The sequence below is a fragment of the Notechis scutatus genome, chromosome 15 (genome assembly GCF_049901735.1).
Source record: "Notechis scutatus isolate UNSWTSFEM ecotype Mainland chromosome 15, rNotScu1.2, whole genome shotgun sequence".
Taxonomy (NCBI): Eukaryota; Metazoa; Chordata; class Lepidosauria; order Squamata; family Elapidae; genus Notechis; species Notechis scutatus.
Window position 1 is genome coordinate 9,616,641 of NC_142023.1, and position 21,244 is coordinate 9,637,884.

The 21,244-nt window shown below is 45.5% G+C and overlaps 4 protein-coding genes and 4 non-coding genes across 9 annotated transcripts; 2 read left to right on the forward strand and 6 right to left on the reverse strand.

Moving 5' to 3' along the window:
• Positions 1-3: 3 nt before the first annotated feature.
• On the reverse strand, positions 4-4,675 carry SURF2 (surfeit 2). Its single transcript, XM_026686707.2, has 6 exons — positions 4,514-4,675; positions 3,400-3,554; positions 2,893-2,996; positions 2,395-2,586; positions 1,184-1,338; positions 4-247 (listed from the first exon to the last, which is right to left on the reverse strand). The coding sequence occupies exons 1-6, from the start codon at positions 4,646-4,648 to the stop codon at positions 173-175; spliced, it is 816 nt and encodes a 271-aa protein (XP_026542492.2). The 5' UTR covers positions 4,649-4,675; the 3' UTR covers positions 4-172.
• A 33-nt stretch (positions 4,676-4,708) lies between these two features.
• Positions 4,709-10,472, forward strand: SURF1 (SURF1 cytochrome c oxidase assembly factor). Of its 2 annotated transcripts, XM_026686706.2 has the most exons (9): positions 4,709-4,789; positions 5,772-5,844; positions 6,318-6,454; positions 6,685-6,767; positions 7,628-7,819; positions 8,003-8,075; positions 8,682-8,844; positions 9,067-9,148; positions 10,034-10,472. In XM_026686706.2, the coding sequence occupies exons 1-9, from the start codon at positions 4,727-4,729 to the stop codon at positions 10,098-10,100; spliced, it is 933 nt and encodes a 310-aa protein (XP_026542491.2). In that variant the 5' UTR covers positions 4,709-4,726; the 3' UTR covers positions 10,101-10,472. The 2 variants fall into 2 exon arrangements, with proteins under 2 accessions (XP_026542491.2, XP_087800243.1); XM_087944117.1 differs by lacking the exon at positions 7,628-7,819.
• A 267-nt stretch (positions 10,473-10,739) lies between these two features.
• On the reverse strand, positions 10,740-15,693 carry RPL7A (ribosomal protein L7a). Its single transcript, XM_026686709.2, has 8 exons — positions 15,465-15,693; positions 14,559-14,679; positions 13,630-13,779; positions 12,718-12,858; positions 12,404-12,483; positions 11,658-11,788; positions 11,139-11,208; positions 10,740-10,891 (listed from the first exon to the last, which is right to left on the reverse strand). The coding sequence occupies exons 1-8, from the start codon at positions 15,465-15,467 to the stop codon at positions 10,787-10,789; spliced, it is 801 nt and encodes a 266-aa protein (XP_026542494.1). The 5' UTR covers positions 15,468-15,693; the 3' UTR covers positions 10,740-10,786.
• Positions 11,881-11,958, reverse strand: LOC113424865 (small nucleolar RNA SNORD36). Its single transcript, XR_003372531.2, has one exon. It is a non-coding gene; the product is annotated as a small nucleolar RNA SNORD36 (small nucleolar RNA).
• On the reverse strand, positions 12,573-12,651 carry LOC113424866 (small nucleolar RNA SNORD36). Its single transcript, XR_003372532.1, has one exon. It is a non-coding gene; the product is annotated as a small nucleolar RNA SNORD36 (small nucleolar RNA).
• On the reverse strand, positions 12,938-13,003 carry LOC113424870 (small nucleolar RNA SNORD24). Its single transcript, XR_003372534.1, has one exon. It is a non-coding gene; the product is annotated as a small nucleolar RNA SNORD24 (small nucleolar RNA).
• LOC113424869 (small nucleolar RNA SNORD24) lies at positions 13,865-13,939 on the reverse strand. The gene has a single exon (XR_003372533.2). It is a non-coding gene; the product is annotated as a small nucleolar RNA SNORD24 (small nucleolar RNA).
• Positions 15,694-15,768: 75 nt separating the features above from the next.
• Positions 15,769-20,167, forward strand: MED22 (mediator complex subunit 22). Its single transcript, XM_087944119.1, has 5 exons — positions 15,769-15,830; positions 16,418-16,542; positions 16,796-16,876; positions 17,392-17,600; positions 19,093-20,167. Exons 2-5 carry the CDS (start codon positions 16,420-16,422, stop codon positions 19,286-19,288), a joined length of 609 nt encoding a protein of 202 aa, XP_087800245.1. The 5' UTR covers positions 15,769-15,830; positions 16,418-16,419; the 3' UTR covers positions 19,289-20,167.
• The last annotated feature ends 1,077 nt before the right edge of the window (positions 20,168-21,244 follow it).

Sequence of the window (21,244 nt, forward strand, 5' to 3'; positions counted from 1 at the left end):
CAGTAGAGTTGAACAACTTTATATAAAAGGAAGTACAACAACATGTATACAATTCCAGACCCCCCTCCAAAAAAAAAGGGACCATGCTTAAATAAAATGCAACATTCTCGTGTTCTAAGTCTTCTCGCCACGCTAAACTGGAGCTTGGCTCATCAGAAAGACTGGATTTCTGTCAACTTCTCTTTTGAAGCTTTTTAGATTTTCTGTTCCACTTTTTAAATTTTTTCTTCCGAGGGCCGACTTGCTTCTGGGCAGACAAAGGGTGGAGGGGAAAAAAGGCAGACCCGTAAGCGGACACTTGTAGATATATTGTAGATATAAGTTTCTGGGCCTCATGAGTACAGGACAAAGACTTACTAACTGGGATTTGGCAATCCGAATCTAGTCCTTATATATGTTAACTGGGGAAAAGTCCTCAGTAACGCTTAGAATTATACGCTTTCCCCGCTCAGCTGGATTTTAAAAGGAAACCTTGGCTATCTGCCAGAATCAACCTCCTATCAAAAATACTACCTTCTATTTAACCTGAGCATTCCTGGGAATATTCATTTGGGTTAATTGTGCAAATTCGGGATCATATCAACAGAGAACAGTGCCTTGTCTAAGAACGAACGTGTGAAGAATTGGGAAACGGCTATGACCATTAATACTGTTTCCCTGAAGATACAACCTACCCTGAAAGTAAGTCCTAGCTTGATTTTTACATGTGCGCCCAATATAAGCCCCACCCCCAAAATAAGCCCTAATTAAGATCCTGCCCACTCCAGAGTGGACGGGTAAAAATTAAGCTAGGGTTGGGATGGAGGGTACAGAGCTGCCCTACTTACCTTTGGGCAGTTGTAGCCAGGCCTCGCACACCCCGACACCTGCCTTGCCGGCCCATTTCTTCTGCAGCTGGCAAGGCTTTCCTGAAGGCCTCTGGAGCTGAGAAAGCTTTGGATCGATCCAGAGCTCCCTTATCCGCTGCAGAGGCCTCCAGGAAAGCCTTGAAGAAGTTTCTGAAGGCCGAAAAGGAGGCCGGGGGGGGGGTGATGTGCGCAAGTGAGATTGGTCAGTGGATGGCATCCCCCCAAAATAAGACCTGGTGCCTTTTTTGGTGGCAAAAAAAACATAAGACTTATTTTCAGGGAAACACAGGTATATAAGTGACATTAATAGTGTGAAGGAATAGTGTCAGGTTTACCTTTCTCCTTTTTGTGGCTGTCTGTGAATCAACCTCCATCATTTCGACCCGGCTGCCATTTTCCACCCCTGGCCTTGCAGGCTCTTTGTCACTGTCGCTTGTAAATTCGTCAGGGGTCTCCTTCCCTGTGGCACTTTTCCTTGGGAAGAGCTCAGCTTTGAAAATAAGCATTAAGTGTTAATGTTTAAGCATTAAGTAAAAAAAAAACACCTTAAAACCAACACCAGAACCTTCCTTATAAATTCTGCCTCCAGAAACCAGACCCGCTGGCATATACCAAAGAGCAGAGTTATGATTTTAGAAGATGGCTAAACTATGGGAGTGAATAAGCTGCCATTCCTCGTAACGCAGTTAAAATATCTTTTATTTCTTTATTGGGCTTGTGCTGTAGTCCCTCTCTGTCCGGAGATGACCCTGGGTGGCTTAGAAACATTAAAACCAGAAAAGATAACGAATTACAAAGATAAGACAGTAGTAACAATCATCAGAGTTATGGCTACAAATCTATCAGTAGAAGGTTAAAAGTGGGAGATAAAGGGCGAATAGAATATACAAGGACTGCAGCAGGAAGAGTAAGTTCTCTGCCCAAGATGGAAGGCATGTGCACAAGGCTGGAATTTCTTGCCTCGTTCGTCGTTTAAAACATTTTTAACTTTAGTGAAAAAGGCTCGCTCACAGCTGCTTATGAATATCGGTTTTCCCTTAAGTATTACAACAGACGTAACAGGCAAGGAAACAGAATGAGGTGGGCAAAGGAAGATGGCAAACCCAGGACTGGCTAAGTCTGTTGTGGCCCAGTAGCAGATTCGGACAATGAGGAGGTTGGGGAGGAACATGCGGCTGTCATGGAGTCAGGAAGGCTCGCGACGTGGGCTGTGCGTCGAGGCAGAGATGGGGCCAGAGCCGTCCGACAGTTATCAGCCGCCTTCGGAGTTGGAGATCAGTGAGGCAGAAGAACAGCTGGAGCCTGTTCCCTGTGTGCGGATGCACAGAGCTGCCAGGAGAAGGGAACAGCTAAGGAACAAGGGCCAACTTGGGAGTAAAGGCACAGGTGGATAGTGAATGGCCCCTCCCATAGGGAATAAAAGAGGAGCGAAAGGAGAGTGGTGTTTGCAGGAGACAATAAAAAGTGGTTCCATCGGGACAAGAAGCCACAGTCAGAACGAAGTCTTAGCTCGCATCCGGAGGCCCTTTTGGCCTAGCTCACTCACCTGGGTACAAGTCACTCAGGCTGTCGTCAGTTTCTCTGCCTCCTTCATCACTGGCGGGAGGTTCCCAGAATGCCCCCTTTGGCTTCCCCCTCCTTTCGCAAAGCCCGTTGTCCGTTTCTTGCCGCAGCCGTCGGCGTTTATGCAAGAGGGAAGCCGGGACGTATTCCAGCCCCTCTTTCTGACATTCTTCATCTGTAGACAGGAGAGAGACTAGGATCCCATCCAGAAAGATTTCCGTTCCTCCTTTTGAAGCCACTGGATGCTAAGTAGGACCCGTGTGTCTGGGGCAGTCTATCCTGGAATACCCGGGACCCCCTTGCCTGCTTCTCTCCCCTGGGAGGACATTTTGCTTCCCCTCCTGTGCCTTTAGGAGCAACATTAAGGATCGGAGGACGTGATCTGCCCACCTCTTGGGGCAGGTTGAGGAAGAAGAGGGAGCGAAGGAAGCGTTTAAGGTAAGGCAGATGAAAAAAAAAAAGCACTCCGGTGCCAACTCACAGCGTCGAAGCGCCTTCTGATAACGCCGGCCTCGGACATGGCGGAGAACATGCTCTGGGATCTTATTGAGATGGCGCAGGGTGAGTTTGCAGAATAGCTGATTCCTAGGAAAAAAAGGGGGGGCAAAACAGTGCGTGAAAAGGATTCATTCTTGAAGCTCTTCGTACTTCGGTTGTTGTTTTTTGTTTTTTCTAGTTCATTTGACACTCTAGTTGTTGGCAGCAATGCAAAGGAGAGAAAGGTGGCTGCTTATCTGGAAAGGACTGTTTGGGACTCATTACCGGCTGGGAATGAACATAATTCCCAGCGTTGAAATAAAACAAGAGTCGTTTTAACTCATCGTGTGCTTTTATTACGGTCTCGGGAAGCCTTGGTCAGAACACTTGTAACATGGCTTGCTACTTTTGAGCTAAACACAATCGCAGGCTGCCTCCCGAAGAAACCACAAAACTCAGCCATTAGCCCCACTGGGGATACCGTTTGCAATACACACACACACACACGTACGGATTTTTGGTGCTCGGCACAATGTGTGGTTCGTACTCGCTGTAGTCCAAGACCTCGGAGGTCTTACTCAAGCGCAGGTATCTCTTCCCAGCTGTAAAAGCTTGGAGTTCAGGCAACCGGCAAGGCAGCTCATGGCCAGTCAACGTACAGCGGACCTGGAAAAGAAAAGGAGGGAAAATAAAGACTGATTCAAATGGAGCCGTGTCATTTGGGCAACATTCCTGGGATTACTGAGTGGTGGCTCATCCAAATGTCCATCGGCTGAGAGTTCTTCAGCTTTGGAGACCAGCTGAGGCAGGTCAGGTGCTGCCAAACCAATATATTCCCCAAGAGCTAGCTGGATACCTAAGCACAGACCAATTCAAATTGTCCATCCTGGGCTTTCCGAGTTACCTGATTTCTGAGTGGTCTCCCGTTCATTTATCCAGCTTTTTTTTTTTTTTAATAAGCTTCAGAGGCTGGAGAGGGAGGAGTAGATGCTGCCAAGCCAACATGCCCTCAAGAGTCACCTGCCGAAGCCAAGACCAACTCAAATGCAACCTTCCAGATTGGCCAACTGTCCACCCTGGGGATTTTTGAGGGGTTTCCCCTCTGAGGGGTCCATCACCCCAGCTTTCTCCAGCAGAGCCCAGACAAAGCAGACCAGGTACGGCCAAGCCAACATCTCCTCCGAATTTCAAAGTTTCAAGTGGAATTTTCCAGCTTGGTTGAAGCCTGTGGGATTTCCAAGTGGTCTCCCCTCCATCAGCCCAGCCGTTTTGGGGGCCGGACAAAGCAGGGCAGGTGCTGCCAGGCCAACTTCCCTAAGCCAAGACCCAATTCGCACCCAACTAACTTCCCAGCTTGGGCAACAGGGATTTCCCAGTGGTCTCCCTTCCAATCAGCCGTTTTGAGCTCTGGCAAGGCAGGTGCTGCCAAGCCGACCTGCCCTGGAGAACAGCCTGCCCGACTCAAAGGGAGGTTTCCAACTTTCCACATCCTCATTATTTCAAAGTTTCAAATGGAACTTTCCAGCTTGGTCCAACCCTGTGGGATTTCCGAGTGGTCTCCCATCCACCAGCCCAGCCGAGCTCCGCAGCAGATCCGGGAACCGGCGAACGAGCGCCGATCACACCTTTTTCCCCGGAGGGAGGACGCGCAAGCTCGGGTGCCGCTGCAGGAAACGCTGCAGCTCGGAGGAAAACGGCGCCGATCCCGCCTCGCCTTCTCCTCCTCCTCCTCCTTCTCGCCCGCGTAACAGCCCAGCCATGTTTCTGCACAGTACCGGAAGTCGTGGCGGCGCGACCCGGAAGTGCCCTCCCGCTTGACCCCTTTCCTCCCGGGCAAGATGGCGGCATGGCGGCGGTTACTAGGCGACGGGGGCGTCCGGGGCGCCCTCGGGAGGCTCCGGGTGAGCCATAGCGTCGCCTCGGCCCCTCGCAGACGGCTGGTCGGCTGGTCGAACCTCGCTCGTCGGCAAGGATGGGGCCTTTTGACCTTGCCGGGCAGCCGCTTTCAGCACCGTGGGGCTTAGGAGGGGGTTGTTTGGAAGGGCCCGGCTGGGAGTTATGGGCATTGGAGTGCCATGCCCTTGGGGGAGCCCCAGCTTGCATTAGCATGGGTAGTTTGAAAGGGGAGTTATGGGCATTGGAGTGCCATGCCCTTGGGGGAGCCCCAGCTTGCAGTGGCATAGGTAGCTTGAAAGGACTCGGCAGGGAGTTTTGGGCTTTGGAGTCCCAAACAATTGTGAGAGCCCAGTTTTCAGTGGCATGGGTAGCTTGAAAGGACTCGGCAGGGAGTTTTGGGCTTTGGAGTGCCCAACAGTTAGGGGAGGCCAGCTTTCAGTGGCATGGGTAGTTTGAAAGACCCTGATGGGGAGTTATGGGCATTGGAGTGCCATGCTCTTGGGGGAGCCCAGCTTTCAATTGCATGGATAGTTTGAAAGAGACCAGCTTGGACCATTGAAGTCCCAAATATTTGTGGGGAGCAGGTTTCAATGGCATAGGTAGTTCAAAAGGCCCTGGTGGTTAGTTATGGGCATCAGAGTGCCAAATATTGGGGGGCAGGGGGGGGAGGTTTCAATGGCATGGGTCATTTGAAAGGCCCCGTCAGGAGTTATGGGCACTGGAGTGCCAAACTGGGTGGGCCCTAGCTTTTGGTAGCAAAAGTCATTTGAAAGCCAATGTCTGAGGTTTATGGGCATTGGTGTGCCAAACAGCTGGAAGGCCCTAGCTTGGCTCTCTTGACAGCCCTGCGAGGTAGGCCGGGTCCTCTTCTCAATGAGTTGGGGGCTGGGTGAAATAAATCAAGCAGTGGGTGAAATAAATCAAATAAATTGAAATTTGGGGTTTCTTTCTCCCAGTCTTCCTTCAACTTCTACTCTTTTCCTTCAGTTTTCCTGCCTGGATGATGGAAGGAAGTCTTTTACTCGTAGCCATTGGAAAAATGCTTTACAGCAGCCCCCGAGTGAGTTGAGCCCATGTGAAATAACCATTTTGTTGTAGAAAAAAACTATGTTTTTTAAAAAAGAACACTGTTGCTTTATATTTTTATTTATTCATTCATGACATTTCTATTTCATTCCTTCATTCAATTTCTCAAGCCACTCAGCTCAATCAAGGGATTCTGGGCAGCTTGTAATTCTAAAGAATTATAAAACCATTTAAAAAAAACTTTCAGACAGTAAAAACATCCATGCAACTAATAAATACAAACAGCAGCCATGTTGATTATTCTGTACTGCCCATCTGCCCTGAGTGACTATGGGCAACTTACAATAAAATATTCAACAGTAAGGTATTTTATTAATAAACTGCCCAGTCAGCTAGGTAAGATGAGTGGGGTGGATATTTATGAAATAAACATGGTGCCACTTCTGAGTTTTTACAAATAGCTTAGTCACTAATAGTATTTTTTCCTCTTTTTTTCCCCTTTCCCAGAAATTTGCTGGAGGCTTTGTCCAGTCAGAAACTTCGCCTCAGCTGCTGCTGCTGCTGCCAAATCCACAGAAGAAAACATATTAAAATGGGGACTTCTGCTCATCCCAATAGGTTCATTTTTCCTTGGCTGTTGGCAGGTAAATGACACTCCTGAAGTGAAGGCTGGCAGCTTGGGAGCTTTTTAACCTGAGGTTAAATGAATGTCACTCTTATTATTCTAATTTATTCAGAAGAGCAAATTTTAAAAACTGCTTACTTGGCTGGGTAGATAAGTGGTGCTGTTTTGAGAGAGGGATTCTGTAGATCGAGATGTGTTTCTCCTACTTGACAGTGGAACAAAAGTCCAACATTTTGTGCTTTATGTCAGGTTCAGCGGCGGGAATGGAAGCTGAAGCTGATCGCTGAACTGGAAAGCAGGGTTTCTGCTGAGCCAGTTTCACTGCCAACAGAGTAAGTGTCTTTTGGGAATGGTAAAGAGAATTAGAATGTTACCAAGAACATCAAATGGGCACCTCCACTTTGATTTTTATGGGAAGACCCATCATGAAATTGTTTATTTTCATCAGGAAGAAAACTGGTGCTGCTGTTTGCTTGCCGCTCCTTTTTTCCCAGCCCAGAATGCACTCTGCTTCCTTCAGTCCTCCAGAGAACAAATTCTCTTTTGTTTAACTCAGGGGTCTCCAAACTTGGCAACTTTTAAGACTCGTGGACTAAAGCTCCCAGAATTCCCTCAGCGTGGCTGGCTGAGGAAATTCTGGGAGCTTGGAAGTCCACAAGTCTTAAAAGTTGCCCAGTTTGGAGAAGCCTGATCGAACTTGAGCCTCTTTTCAAAATGTACTATACAAATAACAATAAAATGGCGGCCAGGGCAGAGGTTTCAACCCTGCATGCTTACTTTTCTGCAACTGCAACCTTCCAGAATATGTCTTGCCTTATTTCACTGCAAACTACTTTTGTTGCTAGTTTTATGAGAACTGTAGCCCTGGCAGCCATAATTGTTTCAGTTGCCAGCTACTGTAGTTGGCAGAGGGTATATTATACGAGGACCAAAAATAGTGGGAAATTACAGTTTTCAAGGTATTTGAAAACAGGTATGCACATTCAAGCAGCTGCTTTGCTTAAGTTTTCTTTATAGCAAGTTCAGGCTGTTGCCTCTTTCTTTACTATTACAGGCAGTTAAGTTTGTTCTCCCCTGCTCTCAGACATAAACAACAATATTAATCGGCAAAACTATTTTTCTCACCAGGGGGGCTTCTGCTGTCTTAAGCTATAACCCAGATTTTCCTTCCTGTCTTGCTCCTTTTCTACAGCCTCTATGAAGTGAACGAATTGGAATACGTGCCAGTCAAGGTCAGAGGTCATTTTGACCACACCAAGGAGCTGTACGTGCTCCCACGTTCCCCAGTGGACCCTGAGAAAGAAGCCAGGAATGCCGGCAGTATCTTGTCTAATGTAGAGAGTGGAGCCCATGTGATCACTCCCTTTTACTGCACTGACCTTGGGTGTGTATATTATCAGCTACCAAGGTTTAAGTAGCTGCCCAGAGTTGGGTGAAAGACAGGCGGCTGTGTAAATGTTTTTAAAGTAAATAAAATGCAGTGTTACACTCACTCACCCTGAGGAATTCACGTGGTGAAAGTTCCCACTGAGTGAGCTTTTATTATTATTTTTTAAAAACCCTGCAGGATAACGATTCTTGTCAACAGAGGGTTTGTTCCCAGAAAGAAGATGAATCCAGAGACCAGGTTAAAGGGACAGGTAGGCTGTTTGCTTTCCGTGGGTTAGCACGCTTCTGCTTAAAGAGTAAAATGAAATTCTGCCTGGAACAATATGGTCATAATCAGAATAATGTATAATATGTGTGGATTCCGGCAGTCACCCCCAAGTACATCCTGAGTCTCGGGCCAAACTTCCAAAACTTCAAAGGGGTTTATTGGGAGTTAACATGTCCGGCTCTGCCTGGGTGTAGCTGATTTTGAGACACATCATTCACTGTCACCCTTGACCCTGGTTTCCGCCCCCCGCATCCCCTGGGTGTATCGTAATTCATATTCTCCAATGGGACACACCCATAGCCCAGAGTCATCAGTCATGCTCTCCAGTTAGAATTTTGCCCTGCAGAAACTTCAGTCACCTAGTTACTATCTTTGAAAACATTTATGGAATGCAGTTTCGGTTTTCCAAGCTGCTGCACTGCTCCCCCCTCCCTTTCTGTTGGCAGCTCTAAAAAGATCATAGGGATATTTTATGAGTTGACAATGTGTTGAAACGGTTTTTATATATTTGTTTTGGATTGAACTAGCCAAGTTTTAAAGAACGGAAACTAGAGTTGGATTTTTTCTTTTTTCTTTTCTTTTTTTTTAGATCCAAGAGGATATTGAACTCACCGGGCTGGTGAGGCTATCAGAACCTCGGAGACCTTTTGTGCCGGAAAATAACATCGAACAAAACATTTGGTTTTATCGTGATTTGGATGCCATGGCCAGGGTCACGGGAGCAGAACCCGTTTTTATTGATGCAGATTATAGTAAGTCCCCCTAAATATTGCTCAAATAGAGTGTTTCAAGATTTATCAAAGCTTAAAAACTGCTACAAGGTGTAAACTAATGAGAAGCAGTTGATAAACGCACCAATATACACTCCCCTTGGGAAGATGTGCCAATAATCTTAATGGCAGAATGGTTGTCTCCATAAAAAAGCCCAACTTTTGGTAATTATGGGCTCCAATTGTCTCTCTCTATACACACAGGGAGCTCAGTTCCCGGAGGACCGATCGGGGGCCAGACCAGAGTAACTTTACGAAATGAGCACATGCAGTATATACTTACTTGGTGAGTAGCAAAACAGCTAGTAGGGAGGGGCAGGCAAGAGCGGAAAAGATGAGGAAGAGTAAATCTGCAAGCGATCCACAAATTTACTCTCCAAATTGTTAAAATATACCCTCCCTAATGAGTTAAGCCGCTGCAAAATCCTCATGTTTTTATTTCTTGACGTTTATGCACATCCATGGCAAGTTATCAATAGCTTTCCACGAGGCAAAGATTCTAATCTGCCTAAAACAAACCAATATGTATTGTTGGTTCCAGTGCCCCTGTGGCTTAATCTACATTATCAGTGGCTCGGGGCAGGTGGTAAATTTTCCATAGTTCCTACTAATCCAGAATACCAACAAACAAATCTTGATTATGTCAACAAATTTGTTTTTAGTGCTATGGATGTCCATTATTTACCCTCATGGAAGAAAACATTTATCAAGTTGAAACTCTGGTCTTAAATTATAAAAATAAAATTCTCGGAGCCTCTAGTCAAGAGGGATGAGCTCTGAATCTCAGCTGACAAACCCCGCTTTAGAAAAATTGCTATGGATAAGAGCAACATCAAGCAGGAGTGGGTGGCTTTTGAGTGCATTCAAGAGTCCTTTTCCTTACTCCTTTAATGGAATTCCGCCCCCCAGTAGCCCAGTACTACAGAACCAATTTAAATCCTTGTGGAACCCCAAGAAATACTTTGAATCAAGTGGACTAACAGCGTGACCCATACGGAAATACTTTTCCAAGCACCCTCCTGCCCCTCATCAAGTAGATTCATCTACATAAATCAAGGGATCTTAGAAATTTAAGCAGAAACTGTTTCTGAATCGATAGCTCAACTCGATCATACAAAACCCAGCAGAGTCTTCATGTGCACTAAACCCAGGGTTTGCTTCTTCTGTGCAGGTACGGTCTGTGTGCAGCCACTTCCTTCTTGTGGTACAAGAGGTTCATTCAGAAGGTGCCTTTCTGAGTCCTACAACTGTTGGATGAATGTGGTTTGGGTGTGGCTTTAAAAAGTGGCCATCTAGCCCAGGTCATAGAATGGAGCGTTTGCAAGATGATTTAGGACTTCTTGGTGGACATCAGCAATCGCACTCAAGCCAGGAATTGCTGGAAACCAGGCAGTTTTCTCTTAAAAGTAAGCTGATCTCCATATATTTGGGGAAATATTGCCGGTTATCAGAAGACAATTAAGTAGTGGGGAGTCTTGAAGGAAAAAAAAGTCGCCAATGAACAAGAAATTGATTAAAATTAGGCATAAGAGGTACCCTATATTTGTGGTAATATGAATCGTGTTGCTTGAAATATTGACTGCAAATAAAATGTCTTTTTACAGTGCCAACTCTTCCTGGTATTGCGTGAGGGGGTAATGGAAAACAGGAGAAAGAACTACTGCTAAGATAATGCCAATAATTTTAGGGCAGTGATTCTCTCAGCCCAATCTCAGAGTTGTTGTTAGGAAAATAGGAAGAGGAAGGAGTGTTAGGTACCTACAAGCCTAATATTTTTTCCGGTTATATTCTATAAAAATGGGAGGGAGAGTTGCATATTACCCACCACTTAAAAAAATGACCCCTTTAAAAATAATCAAAGCACACACAAAAAAGCCTTTTGTTTACAATTTTATTTTTATGTACAGAAAAACTGACACATCTATTATCCAAGCTTGGTGGCCAACTCTTTAGCTTTGGCTTTTTCAAGCTTAGCAATCCGAGCAACAGATTTGGGACCGAGGACGTTTCCACCCCAGTGGCGACGAATCTGGAAAAGGGGGGAAAAAAAACAAAATTTGTTTGCAAAAAGAAACGTTTGATTCAGCCATACTGCTGCCTCTGCAATTACAGTCTCTTTCCAAATTATTGTGTATTGCGGTAACTCAGAAGCTAACAATTAAAGAGTGCTGAATAACATATATTTCAAGCCTCTTAAAGCCCCTGCTGGCTACATTTTTAGCAGGCTACGCAAGCAGAACGAAACCAAACCAAACATCAGGCGGGCCCAGTCTTACCTCATCGTATCTCTCATTATAGTTGGTCTTAACAGCTTCCACCAGTTTAGCCAAGGCTCCTTTGTCCTCACTGCGTAGAGAAAAGATCGGGTCAAGGCCACCATTTCAAGATGAAAATCTCACGTAATAAACCTTACACGTAAGTCCTTGACTTGCATTCATTCCTTTGAGCCCCTGTCCAAAGTCCCAATGGCACTGAAAAAAGTTGACTTATTGCCATTTCCCACACCGTTGCAGTTTCTCCATAGTCACGTGATCAAAACTCAAAGATACCTGGCCACTGACTCGTATTTATGACGGTTGCAGTGTCCCAGGTTCAGTTGTGGTCGTAATTCAAGGACTACCTCAGTTGTGGTCGTAATTCAAGGACTACCCGTATTCAGCTGCTCTCCTAATGGTGCTCCAACCCACCACAAGACTATGACCTTCTAAGCAGTTATTGAAATCATGACTGCTCAGTTGGCACCCATATCCAGTGTACAGGAAGGACCAGTCAAGCCTCCCTTCAGGGCTACTTACGGATTAACCTGGGTGAAGGCCACGCAAGTGCAGGTTTTCCGGTGGACGAGGCGACCCAGCCTGGCTTTGCCTTTGATGATGCAATAGGGGACTCCCATTTTTCGGCACAAGGCGGGCAGGAAAACCACCAGCTGCACCAGGGAGAAGGAAACAAAACCTCTTCATAAGGGGACCCTGCTGCATTTTTGACACTGACTAGAAGGGAGAGATCTGGGCAGCGGCCATCGCTCAGTGTTAAAAAGCTCGTTTAGTTTTGCTCTCCACGGGGGAGTCAGGTGAAGAAATTCAAACATCATTGCAATAGCCAAGCCCAAGCAAGTCACAAGAGGGTTTTGAGAACAGCCACTTCCAGGCTCACAAATTATCCCCCTCCCCAAATTAACCAAGCGAGTCACTTTATGAAAGAATCCGACAAGAGTGATGGCAAGGGTACCATTTTCCCTACCAGAGAATGAAGTTCATAGATGGAAGATTAACAATTAAGGGAACAGATCCCAGGTCCCTTATTCCTGCATTTTACACCTCAAATACAAGGCTAAAGTGCATCCCACCCATTTATCAAAGAGGAAAGGAAAAAGACTGGAAATGCTGCTTATTCCTGCCTGGGAGCCAAAGGTTTATTTTTGAAAGCTGTTGCTCCTTTACTTCCAATGCCTGGGAGAGAACAGTGTTGAATTTGGGACTCTACCACGCTATAGCACAAAATTTGGAAATGCAAACGGACAAAGCCTTCCCATCTGCTTTACCTCAACGGGGTCTACATCGTGTGCGATCACCACCAGCTGAGCCTTCTTGTTCTCCACCAAAGTTGTGACTGTGTTGACACCTGAAAAGATCCCAAAAAACCCCAGTAAGCTAAATTTACAGCATTAACTAAGCTGGACATAATGCCGTCGAGGAATGAGACAACCTGCTAAAGCTCAGAGTTAAATTAGCCAATGTCTTTTGGTCTTCAATCTGCAGTTCAGGTGAAGAAATCCTCACATCAGTGCAATAGCCGGTCGTCGAGAGAAAACCCCAGGAAAGCTGCCCCTTTCTAGAGACGCTCAAAACGGTTTACCTGCCCTCAGCACAGGCGGCCTTTTGGTTGGAACGTCGCCCTTCCCTGCGGCTTTCTGCTCTGCCCGTGCCAACAACCTCTGTTTTTTCTCCTGCTTGGTCTCAGGCCTGTATTTGTGAGCCAGCTTCAGAAGCTGAGTCGCTGTGGAGATAAAGACATTAAATGAGAACTGGAGGATTTTTCTCTGCCCGTCCTCTAGCAGCTTTAATGGAGATCCTTGTGCATCAGCGATCTTGGTGGTTGGGAGTCGTCAAGAAAGCTCAGATATTTGCTTCCATCATCTGCACATTAGAGAATCTTTTCTCCTTTAGGCTAAACCCAAAAGAGGGATTCCTTCCTCCCCTGGACCCTACATTGTTTAGAATGTAGCCAACAAAATCACACCCCCAAATCATTTTTTTATTGGCACGTAAATTACTATGCTCCGAGTTAGCAACTGAGCACCAAAAAACACTTTGAGCAGTGAACTGCATGCTGTAATTAGCAACCACTAAGGCAAACCTCCCCAAAGCTACTTCCAAGTTTCACAACCCCCTCATCCCATAATTGCAGTTTGGGTGCTTGTCAACCCACCCCCCAAATTTACGGCTATCTGTAGAGTCCCACAGTCACATGACTGCAATTTATAACTTTTATTTGCTGGAAAGCAACATTTCTGGCAAAAAAGAAGTCCACTGGCTATAATAGGTTTACTTAACTATTTACTCACTTAATGACTGCCACGTAGGTCATAAAACAGGGTGCGGTCATGTGAACTGTTAACAATCTGCACAACTTGATGGCTGGGATTCCAATTCTTAAGTCAAGGACTACCTTTATATAGGAAGACCCATTTTTCACTTGCAGCCCGCCACTCACCCTCCTTCCTCTGATAATTAAACAGAAAGAAAGAAAAAAACCACCATAATTTACCCGTCTGGCGGTCCAGGGCCTGGGTGAACTGGTTGACCGCTGGAGGTACCTTCAACCTCTTGTAAAGGATCGCCCGCTGGCGCTGGAGTCGGATGTAGCGAGGCCATTTCACAAAGCGAGTCAAATCTCGTTTGGGCTGGATATCCTGGCCTGAGAGAAACAGCATTATTAACTCAGGGAGGGTTGCTTGGTAAGCTGGTGGTTTTCCTCCCTCCAGAGCAAAAAAAGGGGCACCAGCATCAGAGATCTTGGTGGAAAGGCTTGTCAGCACCGCCACTCAGTTAGCAAATATTCTTTTGCATCATTTGCTTGCGCCCTTTTCACGTCATTAAGTTCAAGATGTTAACATCAAGTTAATAAATTAAACTTCCCCCCCCCAAAAAACCAGATCAAAAGGCCAAGTTCTCCCCTCCTTAATCTATACATTAACTCAGCCTATGTGAGTTTTCTATACCACTTTGCAATGAAATATCAAAGCTTGTTATTTTATCATTCAAGTAACAGCAAAAAGAATAAAGAATAGATAGTTCCATGAAGAACGGAGGGCAACAATGAAGTTTTCTAATATATAGTGAAAGCATTGCAGTGTGTGGTTCACCCTAACCTCCAGGACAGCTCCCCCAACAGCTGTAATACAGTTGAAGCAGGGCAATTTCTCCAGAATGTTAAAATCCAGGAATAAATCTCCCCGACAATTTGATTTCAACCTGTTCAGGACATTATAACATCTAGAAAAGGATCTGAAGTCAACAGTGTCTATGGAAATAGCTCCTTATTTGTCCAAAGACCAAAGAAAACAACCAAGCGCAGAAGCATCCAGGACTCCAAGCCGAATAAATTACGAAGACGCCTCGGTGTAAAGCAATTCTGCTCCAATTCCCGATGGCAGATAAATAAAGGCCCATCGACGTCCTCCTTTCCCAACTCACCGATGCCGAAGTTTTTGGGTCTCTTCTCAAAGAGGGGGTTGACCACCTTCTTGGCCTCCTGCTTCTTGACCACAGCAGGGGCCGGAGCCACCTTCTTCCCCTTGGCCTTCTTTCCCTTTGGCTGGAAAAGCGAAGCACAAGTTCAATCTGGAATCACTCCAGCCATCTACCTCCGAATATGTACATGCATCTCATCTCCTATAACTTTTTTTTTTTAAAAAAATATTTTTTTTATTATCAATTTTGACTCTGGACCAGCATAAACCTCACCCAACTAAGACTGTCGTGCTTCCATCATTCTGAATCACCAAACTTGGGTGGCTTTTAAGACCTGGCGGATTTAATTCCCAGAATCCCCCAGCTAGCCTAGTTGGGGAATTCTGGGAACTGAAGTCCACAAGTCTTGTGTGTGTCTTTTGAAGATCCCTGCTCTAAATCAGGAGGGCACCAGGCATTGTGTTAAACCTAATCCAGGGATCTTGGCAGCTCTTAAGACTTAGTGGACTTCCACTCGCAGAATCTCTCAGCTCAGCAAGGCTGGTGTAGGAATTCTGGGAGTTGAAGTCCACAAGGCTTTCAATGTCAGGGAAACGCCCGTTCTAATTCATTGCTGTGGCTCCTAATCGGTTCGACTGAATCGGCTGATAGGCCTGAAAAGCAGCAGCAATTCAGCTGCTTCTTCCAGCCGATCTTCGCCCAAACCAGCCAGGCCGAAAACTCCAGCCCACCCCAGGACCGGCTTCCCGTCGTTTTTTCCTCCCAATAGAAGCAGCCTCCGCTTCGGAGGGGCTCCTGGCCCTCCGGGGCACGGTAAAGACCCCCAAGTCGGGCCTCCGATGGGCGGATGGCGCCGGATTGGAAGATCCTCTCTTCCCCCGGTAGACACAACGCGTCGAAAGCACTCACCATCTTAGCTGGAAGAAGGCAAAAGAGAGAACGGTGCCTTCTGGGTAATATATGGCAGTCGCGCTGGTTCTCGCGAGAGGGTCGGCGCTCAATCACGCGGGAAGATGCGGAAGGGGAAGACTCTCTTCATCATAGAGATGATAAGCGACTATCCCCTTCTGCGTGCTCCTAGAGAGTCCTCGAGGGGGGTTGTTCAACCTCTGCCGGCGCCACTGAATACAACCGGAAGAGTGTCTCCCTCCCCAAAACAACCAATCAGCTTTCAGGATTCAGCCAATCCTGAAAAAAACAAAAAAAAACCCCTCCCTTTTCGGATTAGAAATGCTTGATTAAAGAGTAGAAGTAAAAAGTGTGGATGTAGACAAGGTAAGAAAGTGAATTTTTAATTTGCATTGGTGTCTCAAACCACTTTTGCAATGCTTTGTCTCTGGTCATTTAAATGTGTGGAGCAAGGCTCAGTAGCCTTATTCTCACAATGCCCTCCCTCCTTTATGAGGAATAGTTCGGTGCAATAGATTAAAATATTAGTTTGTGCTTCATTTGTTGTATGAATGCAGCCTTGCTTCCAGATCTGCCCCCACTCTGTTAGTTAAATAGGTATGGAATATATTTAGTTTCTGACATTTAATTCTTGGCTCTTCAACCTTGATTATTTGCTTCATATTTATATGTACGTATGTATATGTATATCAGAAAAAAAAATCCAGTCCATTTTTGGACTATTTAGGACCTCTTAATTTTCTTTTTAATATTGATGTGCCTGCAGGCGAATCGGTGGCTCAGGAATAACATTCACACAAGGTGCAAATTTTAACCCTGAAAAATGAAATGCAATTTCTATGAGCAATATTTCATTTTTTTTAAAAAAAATGGTTTTAGATTTGAGTTTTTTAATGCATTTTTCTCTGGATTTGTCATTTGTGATGCCGTTTTTGGGTCCATTCCTTTCCTAGCCATGTCGCAGCAACGGGTCCTACCCCAAAGCAAAGAAACTCTACTCCAGTCCTACAACAAGCGGCTGAAAGATGATGTCAAATCCATCATGGACAACTTTACAGAAATCATCAAGTCTGCAAAGGTAAATATGTAAGAAGAGAACTCTCCTCCCTTTCTTCTTCAGCCTAAATTTTTGCTCCTTTGAAGCGTTCACAGCTTCTTTGCTATATTGCATATTGCTTTGAACATTTTCGGATTATTCCAGTAAGCCAGCAATGCTACACAATGCAAAGAAAGAGAGAAATAGGTTTTTGTTAGAGCACAGGGGGAAATGCTTCATAGCTTTTCAAATAACACACAGATGGTTGGATTTTTGTACCTGCTTCCTTTTCCAGATTGAAGAGGAAACCCAAGTATCCCGTGCGACTCAAAGCGAACAAGATAACTATGAGATGCACGTCAGAGCGGCAAATATTGTAAGTGGATTACAGCTGAGAAATTCTGCAGATGATTCTGCTCGGAGCTGAGTTGCGAACCTGCCTTTCATTAATTTAACGTTATTTACGCATATACATTGAACAAATCGGTTTAATTAAATTGACCATTGAGAAATGTTGGCATTGCCATCCACCCTCACAAACAGGGTTTTAATTCTGTCCCACCAGAGAGCGGGCAGGAAATAATCCATGACCGAAATTGCTAAGAACGGATAAAATCTGGCCATGTTTTCAAATACAGAGGTACCTTGCTACTCATCATTAATTGATTCCGGGAGGTACGATACCAAAAACGATGCGTACCGAATTTTTCCCATAAGGAATAATGTAGTGAGACATAAGGCAGCCAACACTGACAATTCTAGGTTGTGCATTGAAACAAACAAATGATGAGTACCAAGACAAAAAAATAATTGGCATCAAAATGCGTTGAGTACCAAATTTGATGAGTTTCAAAGCCTCTGAGTGCTATTGTATATGGATTTTTCCATCAGGTCCGAGCTGGCGAGTCCCTTATGAGGCTGGTATCTGACCTCAAGCAATTCTTAATCCTTAATGACTTCCCTTCAGTCAACGAAGCCATCAACCAACGCAATCAGCAATTGCGGGCTCTGCAGGAGGAATGCGACAAGAAACTGATCGCGCTGCGGGACGAAATCTCCGTCGATCTCTACGAACTGGAAGAGGAGTATTACTCTTCCAGGTACAAATAAATCCATGGAGAAATCTTGGGATAACCAGACATTGGCCTCTTTTCTTTTCTTTTCTCTTTTCTTTTCTTTTCTCTTAACTTTGGAGACAGAGGTGGCGTTCTGAAACTTTTTAAAACACTGATTTATTTATTTTTAAACCTGTGCTTTTAATATTTCCCGGTTGGTTCTGGCCGTCTCCCACAAAACATCAAGCCACTCTGATTTCCTTGTTTGCAATTCCATGCAACTTCTAAGAAGGGAAATGCTGCACGACAATCTTGCAGTTTTGGGATTGAAATGGGTGTGGGGTTTTTTGTCCCCCTCTCTGTTGGAATCTTATTTAAGAGTTCGGCGACATTCTTAGTTTTTTTCGTATATCTTTAATAATATATGCAAATCCCCTAATGATTGCTGCAGCTTTATTATAAATAAAACTGTGGTAGGAAAAATAAATGTCCACTTTGGGCTGGTTTTTGTTTTATTTCTTTATTATTTCTTATTTATATATATATATTTAACCCACAGCTTGTTTGAGAATGGCCTTGCTTCTCCTCCTATCTCTTACACTTAGCTTGTGCCTCTCTTTTCGGCAACTTGTCTGCAAACTTTTGCAATTTCTGTTGGCTTCTGGAGGAGGGAAGGAAGAAAATGGGGCAGGATTGGGGAGAATTACCCCCTGCAAAATACAGGTGGTCCTTGACTTACGACCAAATGGAGCCCAACATTTCTGTCGTTAAGTGAGGGTTGTCCCATTTTACCACCTTGGTTGGCACAGCTGTTAAGTTAATCACCACCGTTGTTCAGCTAGTAACACGGTTGTTATGTGAATCTGGCTTTGCTTGTGAGAAGGTCACAAAAAGGGATTGCAGGACCTTGGGACACAACAACGGTCATAAATATGAGTCAGCTGCCAAACATCTGACTCTTGGGAATGCTGCAGCGGTTTGTAAGTGTGAAAAGCATTCCTAAGTCGCTTTTTTCCCCCCCAGTGCTGTTGTTAACTTGGAACGGTCACTAAATGAACTGCTGTAAGTCAAGAACTACCTGTAAGCAGAGGAAAGAGAGACCAAGAGCCACGGGATAGAAAAGCTTTTTCCCTTTAAAATCTCAGCCCTTTTGCAACCCGATTTGCTTAACAACTCCGTTATTAATTGATTCCCTTCAACCATGGTGGCAAGGGAGGTCTTAAAATGAGGCAACGTTCCCTTAACAGCTGTCTCGCTCAGTGACAGAAATCCTGGTCTGAATGGTTGTAAGTCCAAGACTACCTGTAGGTTGAATATTTATTTATTTTATAAAGAGCCCCAGCCCTAAATCTGGTTCTGAAGGGGGACCCCGCAATATGCTGCTATTACCTTCTTAAAGATAATTGCTGTTTTCGTAACGCATTTGCTTCTCTCTCGCTTTCTTCTCCCCCCCCCCTTTTATTCCCCCTCCTGCTTCTCTCTCTCTCTGTGTGTCTCTCTTTCCTTGCTGCCTTAATGGGCTTCTTGTCCCGCCAAGCTACGGCGTCTGCGATGCCAGCAACCTCTCTCTTTCCGAAGCCTACTGGAGACAGGAACCGATAGGCTCGCCTCTGGAAAGTCTCATCACTTCCCTGGCTGCCGCTGCCAGCGCGATGGAGCAGAATCTACCTGCCTCGGGGTCTTCACACCCGCACATCAACGGGCACGGAGTGGGCGCCCCCGAGCACCCCTAAAAGGGATTCCACCCCCCACAGTCCCCCGCTCCGTGCAGTTGGCGTTTCAACAATAAACTTTTAGCCACTGAAATATCGGGCTCAACCGTGATTGTAAGCCTTACATTCATGGGTGTTTACTTCGTGTTTTCAGTCCTTGGCTTATAAGCAGTTCATTTAGTGTCTGAAGTTACGACAGCACTGGAAAAAAAGTGACTTGGGACCATTTTCCACCCTGTCAGTCGTTGCAGCCGTGATCACATGGTCCGAATTCGTCCGCTGGGCATCTGGTTCATATTTATGACCATTCGTAGTATCCCGGGGCCACACAATCCCCTTTTGCGACCACCTGACAAGCGCTGTCAATGGGGAAGCCACATTCTATTCACAACTTAATGACTGCAGCGATTCACTTCACAACGGTGGCGAGAAAGATCATAAAATGGGGCAAGGTTTACTTTTAACGACTGTCTCCCTTAGTAGCAGAAATGTTGGGCTCTGTCGTAAGTCAAGGACTATATGTAGAAGCGGTCTCCTTGTTGTGTTGTGTTTGCAACGCCGTTTTGATATTCTGGAAAACTTTTTTTTTTTTTGCTTTGAGAAGATATTTAACATCACAAAAATCACAGAGATTTTTTTTTAAAGAAATGCTCAGACTAGGAAAGTGACCTCTGTGTTGTTGAGGGATCTATTTTTCTGTGACATCGAGAAGGAGAAAACATCAGGCCCCCAAATACTGCAAAGTTACAGCCCCAGAAAACCCAGCTGACAGGATTTAAGGTATCGGACATCGATAGTTAAGGGATCCACAACTTTTCCATTTTCTTTCCTTCTTTCTTTCTCTCTTTTTCTTTTCCTTATTGTACCAGGCTGTTGAAATAAAGTTAGCTGAATCTGGTAGTGACCAAGGTGTGGATAATTCTTTCCAACACAAAAAGATGTAAACCAGGAGAGACTCCCTTTTTAAAAACACTCCAAAGTAAGGCAGATGTTTGAAAGGATGCCACTGCAAAAGTAAGGTGTTTGGTTTGGTGGATCATTTATGTATTGAACTGCAAACGTTAAGGCGGGTATTTGAAAGGAGGGCCACAAATCCAAACTGCAGAAATAAGTTTATTTGGGTGGGTTAGTTTATGTCCTGGTGTTTCTAGTGTGAGTCAATTGAGGGGTGTGGGTGCAGATCAGTTCTACAGCTTTCAAAAGCATTGGTGCAAAGAAAATTGTTTTAACTTCACAGGATGCCATAAAAACGCAAAAAAAAAAAAAATACAGGTGAAGCGTGGCACTAAAATGCCAGCTGCTTTGGGGTTTGCTTAGTGTTTTTTTTTTTTTAAAAGTAGCATTGGAAAATTGGATCCCGAGCCAGATGTGAGTTTATTCCTCTTTGCTGTTATTTCTCTTTTTGAGTTTATTGAAAGGACTGGGCTGTTTTAAGTAAAAATTTCCCCCAATATCACAAGGATGGGGAAATGGTTCAGGACTCTCGCTTGGCCCGAGCACCTCTGGGTCGCAAAGAAAGCCGGGCAGATGCGCTCAATCGCGACCCCGGGGGAAGCGCAGCGCGCGCACAATCCCGCAGAAAGCCACTTGCGCAAAAAGCGCTCCACCCCTTCGCCCGTCCCCCTGCCTGGGTCCCACCCCCGCCGCCATCCCATAACCTTCCCAGGCTGCGGGAATCGAGCCCCGAGCTGGTTTGCGAAGGGATCGCATGGATCGATTGGCAAGGCGCTCCAGCCACGTGGGGGCGGAGCTGGTGGAGTGCGCCCTGCTTTGCGCGCGGGGCTTCCCTTCTTGCGCCTCGTTTGCGCCCTCGATCCTGAGCCCGCTGCGGACCCCCCAACCAGGTGATGGATCTCTCTTCCCAGCCTCCGAAGCCTCCTTGCTCAGGAAATTTGGGGGTTTGGCTTGCTAACTTATCTATCAACCTTGCCCTCCTTCCCCTTCCTTCCTTCCTTCCTTCCTTCTTTTTTCCCTCCT